Below are 14,826 nucleotides of genomic sequence, written 5' to 3'. Positions count from 1 at the left end.
TCTTCTTCTTCTTCTTCTTCTTTTCTTCTTCTTCTTCTTCTTCTTCTTCTTTTCTTCTTCTTCTTCTTCTTCTTCTTCTTCTTCTTCTTCTTCTTCTTCTTCTTCTTCTTCTTCTTCTTCTTCTTCTTCTTCTTTTGATTTTTCAAGACAGGGTTTCTCTGTAGCTTTGGAGTCTGTCATGGAACTATCTCGTGTAGACCAGGCTGACCTCGAACTCACAGAGCTCCACCTGCCTCTGCCTCCTGGGATTAAAGGCCTGTGCCACCACTGCCCTGCATGACCACGGCAATTTTATAAAGGAAAACATTTAATTGAGGTGGCGGTTTACAGTTTCAGAAGTTTAGTTCACTGTCATCATGGTGGGGAGCATGGCAGCAAGCTGGGAATATGGTGATGTGCAGGCCAACGGTGCTGGAGAAAAAGCTGAGAATTCTACATTCTGATCCAAAAGCAACAGGAAGTGAACTGAGATACTAGACGTGGCTTGAGCATATATGAGACCTCAAAGCCCGCCTCTATAGTGGCACACTTCCTCCAACAAGGCCATATCTACAACAAAAAAGTCACATCTCTCGATAGTGCCATTCCCAATGAGCTTATGGGGACCAATCACATTGAAACTACCACCCCATGTGTGAGGGAACAGCAAATTCTAGTGGAGCCTGACCCTAGTTGCTGTGCAGGAGTGCTGGTAATGGAGAAAGATAGCTGGTGCCTTGTGGTTAAAAGCTTGTGTATGACCTCACAAGAAGTTCAAACCTGTAGCTGTAGGCAACAGGAAATCACCGGTTTGGTAAGCTCTTGTTGTTGGTCACCATTTTAAACTGTACAATTTACTGACAGTACATTGTGCAATGCCCTGCTATTTCTAGCACATTTTCATAAACCCAAAAGAAAATTCCACACCCACTAAGCAATCCCTCCCCCTCTATAGATCTGCCTGGTCTGGTTATTAGGATCGCTATAGTGCATGGCCATGACAGTACACGCTTGACTTCCTTCACTGAGCATAAAGTTTACAAAGCCCATAATGTTGAAGCATGTGCCACTATTTCATCCCCGCCCCCTTTTAACCTCTGCATAATGGTCCATTATACGGGCACATCACGTTTCTTTATCTGTTGATGGGCATTTGGGTTGTTCACACACTGGGCTGTTATAAAGAGTGCTGTTGTGGTTAAATACAAAGCATTGCTTATGTATCTATGAGCGGAATGACTGGTTTCTTTGGAATAATAAGCTTAAACTTGAGATCTCATCAGAGTCTTTTAGTGAAAGGATAGATGTGACAGATTTCATTTTAAAATGTTGACTGTCTTTAATGTTCAGGAAGTAAGACCTATAGATGGCTTCCCAGAGATTCAGCAAACACATGTTCCTCCTGCCGGCTTGTCTGGTCTTCCTACAGCCTTTCCTTTCTTTTCCCCTGCATGCATACATGTCCATATTCTCTCTCTCTCTCTCTCTCTCTCTCTCTCTCTCTCTCTCTCTCTCTCTCTCTCTCTCTCTCTCTCTCTCTCTCCGTGTGTGTGTGTGTTTGAACCTACAAGTTGGCATGCAATCTGGTGGTCTAAATATGTGTCCACCCACACACCTCGCGGCTTTACTGCATCTTCTCAGGCCTCTGCACTAAAAAGTCCTGCTAGCTCATCCCATCTGCAACAGTTCACTTTTGCTTTGTCATTCCTGCTCTGAGCAGACATCAGACACAAATAAACAGAACTCTGGGTGCCAGAGGAGCAATGCAGGGGAGCACGGAATCCCATCAGGAAACACAAAGTTCAGGGCAGCAGAGGGCCGTTGAGCATTCCTGCAGAGATGACAGGGGCTCATCATCTTCTGATACCTTTCCTTCATTCGCCTCTTCCAAATGTAGCAACAAACACAGCCAAGAAGTGGTTCCCTCAGCTGCCCTTCTAGGTGTGAAGCTGACCTAGCTTTGAAATGGAACGGGTTAGTTCTTCGGATTTCGGATATGTGCCTCTGATGACGTGCAAGGACACAAGAAGCAGTAACAGAGGCCTTGCTTGATTCCCTCCTCACACTTGCTATAGGCTTGTCTGAAAATTGGTGTGATGGTCACTTAGAACTAGCCAGGAGCTGGGAGTGAAATATAACATCATCACTGTGCTGTTTTCCTCAGAATCAAGAAATTAAAATAAGCCAGGGTACAGCTTGAACAGGTTTATCAAAGAACTGGCCTGTGAGAAAGTATGCCTGTTCTGACTAGGGACCCCTGCAAGGCTCTTCTGGCAGATGCTGAACTTTCATTTATTTGGAAAGGCGGAGGGGAGACAAAGGCCACATCTGAGGGGTGCCTCAATAGGGACCACACCAATCTCATGGACATCAGATTTTAACAACGGCACCGTCTAATCTTAGAGTCCATTTACAACTCCGAAAATGCACAATTTTGACCATTTTGCTTCACATTTTAAAAGTACAATTATAAACAAGCCTGCTAGAAACTGTACAACCTGCGGGTCATTCTAGATTAAGAGGGAAAAAAACCCAGCGTGATTTTCAGAACAAAAAAGACCAAGCCTTCATAGGGGCAGAGTGTGGGGGAAGCGTAAACCAGAAGAGCTGAGTTCTGCCGTCTGAAGATCCCCACTGAGGCAGGTACACATTTATGGATTCATGTCCTTGTCTAACTTGGAGCAAACAAGGTAACCATGAGCTTCCAGAGAAGAGTGATGCCTCTCAGCCTCAGAGGTAGAGCTTGATTAGTCCATGAGAATTAATTATCACTTGTCAGGTGTTGGTTTAGAAATGGTCACAGGACATAATTACAAGCAGTGAGACTTGTGGAAAAGTCGACTGAACATTTTATAAACATTTTATAAGAAGCGGGCCAGTCGGGCGGTGGTGGCACATGCCTTTAATCCCAGCACTCAGGACGCAGGGGCAGGCGGATCTCTGTGAGTTCAAGGCTAACCTGGTCTACAGAGTGAGTACCAGGACAGTTAGGGCTACACAGAGAAATCCTGTCTTGAAAAACAACAACAGTTAAAAAAAATGGACCAAGAAGGGGTTGGGCCTCTCCTAGTGCCAACCTCTTAAACTGTCACCAAGTGAGGAAGTGACTCAGAACAGTTGGGTCCAGAAAAGAACCGGAACCAGGCTGAAGGCAAAGCTGCCATTGCTGGAACTCCTAAAGCCTTCCGGCACCTAACCTCTGTAATTACCTGGGATGCACAATTCCTCCAGACTATTATGCAAGGTAATGCTTTTTCCTTTCAGGTTAAGCCATTTTTATTTTGGATATTCTGTTATTTGACACTAAAACATTCATAGCCAATAAACCTACCCAGAGGAGTGCATAAATGTTTATCAAGTACTGTATTAACTTCCTTTTTTAAAAAAATTATACCCATAACCCAAATTATAATGTGTCATACCTCATCAGAAGTGCTGCTGTATCTGACCCTTTGGGAAATAAAAACAACTCCAGAAAAAACTACATATATGGAAGAATAATGCGGGGAGGGGGGAGAGAAATGGGCCTGCCGATTTAACTTGCACATGAGACTAGAAGGGAGCTCACAGCAGAATCGCTTCCTTTAAAACTCGCCCCTGCCACAAATCCAAAAGGCAACTCCGGGGCCTGTTAGTGCAACGTACTCAGTTGCCACCACAGCAGAAACAAAGCTCTGCACACGCATCTGTGGGCATGCCTACGAGAGCTGGGGGCTGCTCCGCTCACCGCCCATCAGACAAATTCACTTCAGTAACTGGCACATTTGGACGACATGCACAGATGTGACCTTCTATGGTTGCTCCTGTCATTCCCTTTTGAACTACTCCAAATCAGGTGTTTGGGGACCTGCTCAGAGGAACAACAGGTAATGAGTTATTTATACAGTTGCCACTTTCCTAAATCAGCGGTGGCACCAAGGCACAACGTTAAAGGGCTGAAACCCCCGTGCCACTGCATCCAGCAACTCCCCCACCAGACAACCTCCACCCCCAGAAAACAGTTGGATTAAGCTCCTTTGCCACCTCTTCTGCATAAAATCAAAGGGCCACTCCTTCCTGGAGATGCCTTCTGCCTATAACTTAAAGCCAGGTCAGGATTATGCTGATTTGCCTAGTGCACAGACACTCAGCAGACAAGCATTGATAAGGGGTGGGGGAGTCAGAGGGACTGCAAGTGATTGGCTGGAGTATGCAGAACAAAATCGGGTGGCCAGGGCTTGACCTTCCTTTCAACCTCTTTGACTGGATCATTGATTCCACCTGCATTTTCCTATCTACCTCCTACCAGTTTGAGTTTCTTTGGAAGTGGGGGGGGGGGGGGCAGAGTGGGGAAACAGGATAGGCAGGAAGAGAGATACAAAGAAAGAGAGAGACACAGACAGAAACAGAGGTAGAGCCATCTCTAGCTCTCAGAAGCCCTTGAGAAGGCAATGTACCACAACTTGGATACTCCTCCAGCAGCCTCTAGCTGGATTTTGCCTGTTAGCCACCCGGAGGCGAATGGTGACCTTGTGTCATTTGTTTCCAGCCCCTGAAGAACACAGGTTTTTTTTTTCAGAGCCCTTCAGGTTAGCAATGGCTGCGGCTTGCCCTTTCTTTCTGTATTCGTCCAGCACTTGAGAGTTGGAGCTCTCTCCCACCAGTACTTCCATTGTCTGAACGCTAAGCAGAACTTCCCCTGCAATGTCAGCCAGATGCTCAGGACTAAATGAGCTGTATGAGCTGTATCAGTTCCCCAGCTCAAATCCTCTCCTCCATGTAGCACAGACTACTCCAGCAGGCCGTGGGGATTTCTGCTCCCCACCCCCTGGAAATTTATCTTGGATCAAACTGTTGCCCTGATGTCCTGTTCCTTAACTTCTCATCATATGGCAAGTGATCTGTTTTGTTTGTTCTCAATATATACTTTATGAATAGTATTTGCTCAGACTCTATAATCCCAAGTATTATGGGGAACAGCTTTCTACCACAAATTAACCACAACTCAGAGGCCCTTCTCCACTGCTGACGAGATGATAAAGATAGCAGCCTGTTAACACAGGACCTACAGCGATGGGCATTCTTTTTTTATTTTCCTAAGAAATCACTTATTTTTTTCAAATAGGTTCTTTTTTCCCTGGCGCTACTATGTATTGACTCTTGAATGAGGCAAGTACTTACATCTCCCACATCAGATTAAAAATTCTTTAAAATGTAGCAAAATGAGGTTCCAGCCTAATAGAGCCCCTCCTGAGTGGCTACAGATATATCCTAAGTACTCCAGGCAGACACAAGCGTCATTGCTGATTTGCAGGTGAGCATCCTGTTACAGAGACAATCAAGCCTTCCAGAATCATCTCACAATTTCCCACTTCAAGACTTTCTGGAATCTCTTTTCCAGCTGAACTATGTCAGAGACCTTGGAGGAACCAAAAGGCACAGAAACCCTTCAGATTCTTAAGGGGGAAGAGAGATAATTGATATTTTTTAAAAAATCTATGCACAATTCTTTTTTTTTTTTAATTCAAGCTCTGAGGAACACCCAGTAAGTAATTCACTGCATCCTTGGTAATTCAAGAAAGGAGAAAGTAAAATACAGATCCTATGCCTTTCCCTTTCCACTGCAGGTGCATCCCCTGATGGGCGTCCCCCGTGACATGATTGCTTGGTCTACAGTCAGCTGTCTGGCTGAGTTGCAGGGAAGGCAAAAGCAGCAGGTTGCTCTTCCCAGTACTCTGCTGTGAACAAAAGCTGTCTGCCTTACCATCTCTGAAGCCGAAGCTCACACTCCAAGAAATTCACTTATATCCTTTTAGTTAAAACTTGCGATAAAGCAGATTAATTACTGCAATCACTTTTAACCACAGGGAAACCCCGCGAGCAAGCCAGCAAACAAGCGCTATAAATTTTTACCAGGTTTGGAAGATAAAGTCTGTTCTCTAGCCACAGTGCCTTTATTTTGATTTTTTAGAAACTCTTTACCAAAGGCTATGCACAGCTATAGATAATATCAATACTTGGTGTTTTGATAGAGATAGTTACTGGGGCTGTAGGGATGGCTCAGTGGTTAAGAGCACTTAGGGCTCCTGCAGAGGACCCAGGCTTAGTTCCCAGCACCTGCATCCATTGGCTCGCAAACTCAGTTTCAGGGGCTCCAACACCCCTGGCCTCTGAAGGCATCTGTACTCATGTACATGGTGTATATAAACGCTTACACACACACACACACCACACACACACACACACACACACACACACACACACACACAGGAATAAAACCAAATCTCTCGAATCCTAAGGCAGATCTACATGGTTAAGATGATCTAATACTTGGCTTCAAAGGAACCATATTTGCTGTTTGCATTCTGCCAATCTTTCAGTGGGTTTGCTGTCAGTTTTCCCCTCCCATCCCACCGGTTGCTATTAGAGGGGGGTGAGCTATAGAGAAGATGATCAGATAAAGTCTGATTACTTTTATTCTTTGAAACCAGCAAGCCATACAAGAAAACAGACCAAAGACGTTCACACACTGTAGATTCATAGAAAGACAGTGGACTTTCTCTGAAAGATCAGGTAGATAAGAGACAGGTGAGCTCAGGGGACGAGGGCACAGATCTGAGGCGACAGCTTGCTTGGCAGAGGTCCCAGCATTAACAATCTGCAATGAGAATCTGACACTCAATCATTACAGGCTGAGACGCAGGCGTCCCTGGCACTGCGGGCATTCACCACGATGGAATGGAGTCTGCTCTTGGTCCTGTTGGGAAAACTCGGAGACCTGCCTCCAACCCATCAATGTCCCCACTCTTAGGACCTCACGATTAGCAGTTACACAGGGATTCTTTGTGACTCCAGATGCTCCTCCAACCAAAGCTTATGTTGCACAGCAATCAAGAACTGGCAATTACGAGCAGTCTGCCTGATGGAGTTGGAGGGCTCTTTTTGAGCATGGAAGAAGAAAAATCAGTAGCTAAGCAGGGGCGGGGGGAGGGCAGTCACAACAAGTCGGGTATAATTGGATGTGAACTTTCCGTGGCATAGCAAAAGAAAAAAAGAAAAGAAAAGCTTCCATTTTTCCCTTTCAAGGCCATTGCTAAATGTTATCCACGGGACATAGTGAATGAAAATGTCGGTAGTTCTGGAAATTTTGATCACAGACCACTTAAAGCGCTATCGACTCTTATGTTTGTAAATGACTTTTCAAAGATATTTCCTGTATACAAACAGGCGAGAATGAAAGCCAGTCACTTCTTTGGATGGCAGGGTAGCAAGAATTTAATTCCTGCTCCAGATAACCTTCCTGAGTGTTGGTGACAGAATGTGTTGAAACAGAGCATCACACTCGGGCATGCTCAACCTCCACACATTGTGGGACAAGACGAAACTACAAATCTCATCATTAAGAGCTGTGCAGAATGAAGTAGCAGTTGTTTAATCAAAAGGGCTCATTTAATACTGTGCCCTAACGTCAGAATTGATGTGGAAATAAAATGCATCTTCTCTCCTCCGCACAAGATAAATGTGTGTGGTCTAACAGAATCCTGGGAGAGCACGCATAAATTTCAGCCATGATAAGCAAACCTCTCCTCCCTCTACCCAGAAGACAGGAGTAGCTGTACTAATGAGCATCAAGAGAAGCCGTTTTTAAAGTGTGTTTGTGGGAAGGCACTGGGGTAGCCAAGCAAAATTTCTATTTATACCATTTCAATACTGTGCCCCTCAATATTTGCTTTTTGTCTTTGCTTGATGATGCATGTACTAATACAGCCCTTGCACACAATTTTAAATGAATAAGAAAAATTATGTTTAGATAAGTATCAGAGTTCATACTCGAAAGCATCTCAGACGCCACTTATCTAGAGATATAAAGGAAGTCTGTTTAAGGTGTAAGTGTGTGTGTGTGCAAGAGTATATGTGCAGCGTGGGCGTGTGTGCAGTTGCCTTCAGAGGCCAGAGGGTGTTGGATCCCCTGAAACTGGAGTTACACACACACACACACACACACACACACACACACGCATGCATGTGTCACATGTATGCTGGTGCTTGCTGAAGCCAAAAGAGGACATTGGCTCCCCTGAAGCTGGAGATATACATGGGTGTATGCAATCCACTATGGGTGCTGGGAAAGAAACCTGGGTCCTCTGGAAGAGCGGCGGGTACTCTTGAACACTTAATCCCAATCACAGACTCCCTAAAACTGAGGGATCCCCTCGCCAGCATTATCTAAGGCAAGATCTTCAAACATTCTATGCCCTCCTGGGTCAAGGAGGAAAAAGAACGCCAGCCTCTCAGCTTCCCTAGGTGGATCTATCTGCCTCTGGTTGATAATTATTCCCGCACAAGTGATACCTTGGTCTACAAAGGAGCTGAAGAGAATCATCAATCTATTTCTGCGTCGGTTAGAACTTGGTGGGTCCTGTACAGACTATTAATTTTGTGGAGAATAAGCAACAGGAGGAGCAGATAAATCATTAGCACAGAGCAGAGAAGGCCTAGTAAATTCTTTCCAAAGCTTTCTCTCTCTCTCTTCTTTTCATCCCGAGAGCAAAATGACAAAGTATTTATGCACCACTCACTGTCTTTGATATCTCTGTTTATCTCATTTGACTGCTTCAAAGACCATTAGGACATATTTCTACTTCAAGTCTCAATTCAGTCCTCATTGATTTTCGCAAATTAACGTGACAAACATAGAATTATAATCTCCCGATCTCTGAAATCCTGTCATTTTTAATTTCATAACAGCAAAATACTACTTTAAATTTCCTTTTGTTTATTGTAGGCAGAGTATAACACCAAAATTTGATTTACATGGACAAAGTGCATAAATTTTAAAAGTAATGTTGATTGCTCTTAGTGAAAACTCTTAATGAAAAAAAAATTTAAGTTAAAGCTAATCCAAGAGCTAGAATTCCCAGCGGAGTCCAGGGACCATTTCCAATTCAAAACTGATTTCTCCACATTTTACACAATGTATTCACTGGTCTCACGAGTACTTATTTATGAAAGAAAATGCTCCCAGGCACTAAAAGGAAGCACATGCAGCTTTTCCAAAGGATGCTCCTTGCATCTGCCCTTGCAGCTCAGCACACTGTTGCACTTGGACAGGATGCCAGGGCGTCCCCACAGGGCTCGACACTCCATCACTCCGCGCCGTCCTTTCTGTCATTTCCGCACTAGCACTATCAGCTCTCCCAAAGTGCTCTCCACTCTCGTCAGGTCATCTTCCACAGCCTACTAAGAGTAGCTACTGTGTAATCCACTAGAAAATACAAACTCGGCTGCTTGAAATGCCTTCTTAAGGAGACGGGGATTTGTCCATTTCATTCAACTCCCAGGGTCTCTACCACGTCTAGCGAATGCTTGACACTTTACCATCAATTTCTGGAGTAAATAAATGGATGGTGGCTAACTGGAAAGAGCCTATCTTTAGGTCTTCCAGCCCTCCCACATTCCCAGTGACACAGAAGCCCAGAGCATTAAATCCATTCTGTTCAAGTGCCTACTTGGTTTGATCAACTATTCTTCACCTCTCCTCCGATTAGGCAGAAGTGACTCATTTGCATATTCTCAGAGCTAGTGACCAGGAAAGCTTTCTTGGAGCCAAAAAAAGCAGTGACCAGCTGGAGAGTTGGCTCAGTGTTTAGGAGCACTGGTTGCACTTCCAGGGGACCGGGGTTCCATTCCAACACCCACATGATGGCTCAGGTAACTCTAGTTCCAAAGGGTCCAAATTCCTAGTCTGGCCCCCACTGGCATGCACATGGTACACAGCCAAATGTGTGTACTATGCATGCAGGCAAAACACCCATACACATAAAATGAGCTTTAGAAAACAAAAACCAGACCCACAAAAGCACACAAGCAAAAATAACTTAGAGTAAGGAGCATAAGAATGTGTTACAACATCTTCTAGTATAATCTTCCACATGCAAGCTTTTGGAACGCTTTTAATTGAATCGGAAAGTAAATTAAAGAAATACAGGGGAAACTATTTTTTTAAGCATCTGATAAGATTTCGTGTTTTCCTGGCATTAAAACTTCAACACGGATCCCATTCCCCTCAAAAATAAACCCATGTACTTAATGCAATGTTCAGAGATGCAGATCTGGGGAGTTGACTGGATCATTGATGGAGTCATAACTTGATGGTGCTATTGCGATGAAGTGGAAAGGAGGAGGTTGGAGGAATTAACTCAGCTACGGTGTACTTTTGTGTACTTTGAAAGGCTGTATCCTTACACCAGATAAACTCTCTGCTTCCTGGTCACTGTGAAAGGAGCAGCTTTCCACCGTGGTGTTTCTTCCTCCCCTTGTTACTAAATGCAACAGAACTAGCCAACCATGGACAATATTAGTAGCTGAAATAAATCCTCCATTAAGTAAGTTGTTTTTCTCAGGCATTTTGCCACAGCAATAAAAGACCAACTAACACATCCGCTGAGCAAAATGGTGCTTAGAGACTGGTTGAGACAAGGAGAACTTGATGCTAGAGAAACACGGTGTGCAAATCGCCAGGGAATAGCTCATGGTTGGCCTGGAAAATCAGCACAAGGGTACAGTCTTGGTCCCTAAAAGGCCTATCAATAACTTTACCTCAGGCTTGGCTTGGAGTTTATCTAGTAGAGCACTTGCCTAGCATGCCCTGGATTTTATCCCCGACACTTCATAAAACAGGTACACATTTATAATCCCAGTACCTGGGCAGTGAAGGAAGAAAGATTCATCAAAGCAGAAGTTCAAGATCACCACCTGCAACTTAGTGAGTTGGTGGCCTGCATAGGATATTATTCGACCTCATATCCAAAAGAAAAGAAAAGAAGGGGAAGAGGGGGAGGGAAGGAGGGAGGAAAGGAGGAAAGATGGAAGGAGGAAAGGAAGGAAGGAAGGAAGGAAGGAAGGAAGGAAGGAAGGAAGGAAGAAAGGAAAAGAAAAACAACCATTTTTGTTGAAGGTTTGGTTTAGAGGTTCAACCTAAACCTCCCAAAGAAAAGACTAGATAAATGTGAACTGGAATCATAAAAAGGGAACAACAATTAGAATTTGATTATTCTCCCAATTCTCTGTATCATTGAGACGAATGCTTTCCTGTTTGTGTGATTGCTCTTGGGTGGATTAATACTATCGGGTCTACACATACTGATTCTAATCTAATTTGTCATTGTATGTTTCTAACTCTTATACATCAGAAATACTTATAGGGTCTCGAATACAGGGAATATTAATATTTCTAGTGAGAAAATGTTGCCCTCTCTGCAAGCTTCACCTACATCCGACCTTTGTCCTGTGTCCAAACTTACTTTGGTCTCAAAAGTTCACTAAACATACCAGAAAGTTCATAGGCCCCCATTCTGACCCCTTCCTAGTCTCCTAGCTGAGTCAACCTGTTAATAATTAAAATTTATTAACAGTTGTAAGACTCCTCAGCTCATTCGGAGAGGAAAGTAAGAAGTAGAACTTGAGCCTCTAGTTAGAGAAATGTTTTCGCTACACGAAATGACGTTTTCTGGTGTTTTGTGCTCATTTAGGAAACTCACACGGCAGCCACTCCATGTCAGGTGCCAAAACAACAGTAACAGTGTTTACCTAATATGGATGCTCGGACCATCTGCTCAACACAGGTAAATATGTATGCTTTCCCCTTTCCAGATTATCCACAGAATCGGAATTGTAATGAAATCTGTGCCTCCCTTAGTTTCCCGGAGGTGAAACTGAGAGCCGGAAGAGTTACTCGAGCAGCCTGATGTGGGTGAGGAGGAGCAAACTATTGCGGAGAGTACCAGAGGCATCTCTGCCCATCCCCCAACAACACATCATGATCCCACCTTGGTGGTGTCATCCTTTGCTGCAAGCTCCTCATTCCCTAATAGCATCTGCTCACTAGTTTCCCCGGAATCTAAACACACATTGTTATTATTAAAACAATGACACATCTCAGATCTAACACGTTCTCCAAAGAACAGTCAGCTCATAGACGGAGACAACAAAACCAAAGGCCACGTAAGTTTGGACAATTGTGGGAGAAAACACACTGGGATTTAGAGACAGAACCAGTATGGGACTCCTTATTTTATGACTGGCCAGAATGCCCCAGTGTTCGCCGCAAAGGTTTAGCTAACAACGATCAATAGTGTAAGTGTGAGGTCATTTTTTTTTCGTCTAGAAGATGCATCCATGGCCAGAACCAGATAATTCATGTAATCTGCAGTGAGTTCTGCTGTGGGCTGCGCTGGGCAGCCATCTGTCAGGAACTGTAAGAGTTGGTAGAACAGTGGTTGGGAGACTGGATCCACCAGCCTCTAAGAACATCCTCCACTTCGAAGACCGTTTATTTCTGGACACTTTAAGAGCTAGGTACCTCAGCTAGCCGGCATAGTTCCACAAGGATCCTGGAGTGTCCCCATGGGACTTCTCCTGCTGGGGGCTAGACTCTGCCCTGCTGTTTCAGACACTACACTCTATCCAAATCGCAAGCAGTGAAATACTCCAGGCATAGAGAGTGCGTGGAAAACGCAATTCTGCCATTTCCAATGACAGACTACGCAGCTTAACTTTCTAAATTGCCTTGCCTAAATGAACATTCCGTAGCTGAGCCTCCACAAGCGGCTTTGACAGTTTGTTCATGTGCTGTGCCTCTATCAGGATTAATTATGCAGTGTCTTCATGAGGAGAAATCACATTCAGATGCAAGTTGAAACAGAAAAGAAAAAGGGTTACTTCTCAAAGGAAGATTACTGTATCGAATTGCCCCCCCCCCCCCCCCATTGCTGGAGCCCTTCCATATACCGACAGATTTGGATGGCAGTGCCCAGCTGGGCTAGCCATAGGAAGGAGGAAACTGACATGTTTGAGAACCGAAGACTATGCCAGCCAACAAGACGGGGAAGGGCAGCACGTTATTAACCCCCTCCTTTCTACATACTTCCATGGCAAGTTGTAATTCAATGCGCATCTGTTCACTTGCTTCTGAATTTTTAAGATGGATTGACTTCTGACTTCCTTTCAGGAACAGTGAACCCAAGGAAAAGACATTCTTTTATTTGTTTTGCTTTCAGGGAGATAAAAATTCTGTTAAGGTCTGAGCTAGAAGTTAAAGGAAACTCCACAAAAGAGGATTCTCATATTGAATTTTTTTTTACATGCATGGGATTATAAAAAATATTTAAACTATCCGATTACGTACACGAGCTAGGTGTTTCGGACTCCAGAGGAACAAAGTGATGCCTAATAACAAAACAATAAAGACAGCCCTACAAGGTGTCACAAGGGTAAGAGTGTGGCATACAGAATCTCTGTGCTCAAGACTACTTTCAAGGACTTGGCCCTTGTCACTCCTCAGCTACTGCCTAGACCCTGAGGAGGGTGGGGTCATCGGGAAGGTTGAATAATGAATAAAGCGGATGTCTTAGCGGCATTCACCAGTGAATTATTGTGTGTAAAGTCCAATTCAAACAGACCCTGAACTTGGGCTGTTCGGAGGGCAGACCTTCGCTCTCCATGAACCCTCCAGGAGTGCGATACCATCCAACACCAGCCCAATCCATGAGTAAGACTGCCCCCACCCCCCGCGCCGTTCTGGGTTTGCACCACGTCTGTAACAGAGGGCATTTCTCAAAGGAAAACGCAACTTAACCTAGTTGAGAAAGATTAGTCTTTGTGGCTGTCACAATCCCTGGAAACAGCGTCAAGAAAATCCACACACACACACATCCCAAGTCAGGCAGTTACACAGGGGAGAAGGACCGAGGGGAGGAAAGGGGGAAAGAAACGGACAGCGATAGGGGGTAAAGCGGAGTCTAGAAAATGGTAAAAGAAGAGCAGTATGGAGGAGCAAAGGACGGCGAGAGAGAAGAGAGAGAGTAGCTGGGGATGGAAGGCAAGATAGGCAGCCAGGGAGGGTGAAAAATGCGCGGGGCAGCGGAGCGCGGAGACTGGAGAGGCAGCCGCGGGGACCCGCGCGCCCCTGGGAAGTCCAGGCTGCGCTCCTTGCGCGGAGCCGGGACGCGGGGCGCGCCCGCCGCTCACCTTTCAGAATGAGGGTGTCGATGTCCCGGTCGATGCCCAGGAAGTAGCACTTCCTCCAGAGGCCCGAGTAGGTGGCGAACAGCGGCCGGCCACACTCGGCGTCTAGCCCTCCGAGCCCTAGCAGCGAGCGCCAGGACTCCGGGTCTGCGCGCCCGGGGCCACCGGGGAGCAGTCGGCGCCCCAGAGGAGGCGAGTCCCGCAGCGGCAGGTGCGACAGCGGCATCAGGCGGTTCTTCTGATCCGGGGGGTCGGTGCCCGCGCGGCTGCGCTCGCAGCTCTCCTTGTGGCGCCGGGGGTCGGTCTCGTACCAGTGGTCGGTGAAGATGGCCGTGACGAGCAGCCCCAGGGAGCAAAGGCTGAGGCCGAGACTGAGCGCCGTGACGAGCGCCCGCGGCTCCATGGCTTCCCGGCCCGCCGCAGCCGCCGGTGGGATCGCAGCCGCCGCCAGACACAATGCACTTGGTCTCGGCGCTCCGCCGCGCGCCCTCCCTCTCCGCCACCTGCCCCGCACTCCCTCCCACGGCCGCCCGCCCGCCTCACTCCCCCGCGGGAGCCTCCTCCCGCCCGCCCGGCCCCGCGCCCTCCCGCGCCGCTCACACTTTCCCGCCGCCCTCCCCCTTAGCCGGCTCTCCGTACTCCACCGCCCCCCGCCGCTTATGCCCCTCGTCCTCCTCCCTGCTTCCAGCTCCCGTGGTCCGCCCGCCTCTCCAGACCCCTCTCCCTTCCTTCACCTCTGCTCTCGGTCCTCGCTTAGCTCTTTTGGTCTTTCTCCTCTTCTCCCCATCCCTACTTTCCCCTTACTTTTCTTCAACTCTTCCAGACACTCTTTCCTCACTCCGG

General features: G+C 46.2%; 1 protein-coding gene across 1 annotated transcript in view; it reads right to left on the bottom strand.

Annotated features, from left to right (window-relative positions):
- Tmem178a (transmembrane protein 178A) overlaps window positions 1-14,590 on the bottom strand; it is a 62,799-nt gene extending 48,209 nt beyond the window's left edge. The window contains exon 1 of the mRNA XM_075955051.1: window positions 13,987-14,590. Within this exon, the coding sequence (XP_075811166.1) occupies window positions 13,987-14,386 (400 nt within the window). The 5' untranslated portion in view covers window positions 14,387-14,590. The remainder of the gene's footprint in view (window positions 1-13,986) is intronic.
- Window positions 14,591-14,826: the final 236 nt, after the last annotated feature.

The sequence above is a fragment of the Microtus pennsylvanicus genome, chromosome 21 (genome assembly GCF_037038515.1).
Source record: "Microtus pennsylvanicus isolate mMicPen1 chromosome 21, mMicPen1.hap1, whole genome shotgun sequence".
NCBI lineage: Eukaryota > Metazoa > Chordata > Mammalia > Rodentia > Cricetidae > Microtus > Microtus pennsylvanicus.
This window is presented reverse-complemented; position numbering and strand designations above follow the sequence as displayed.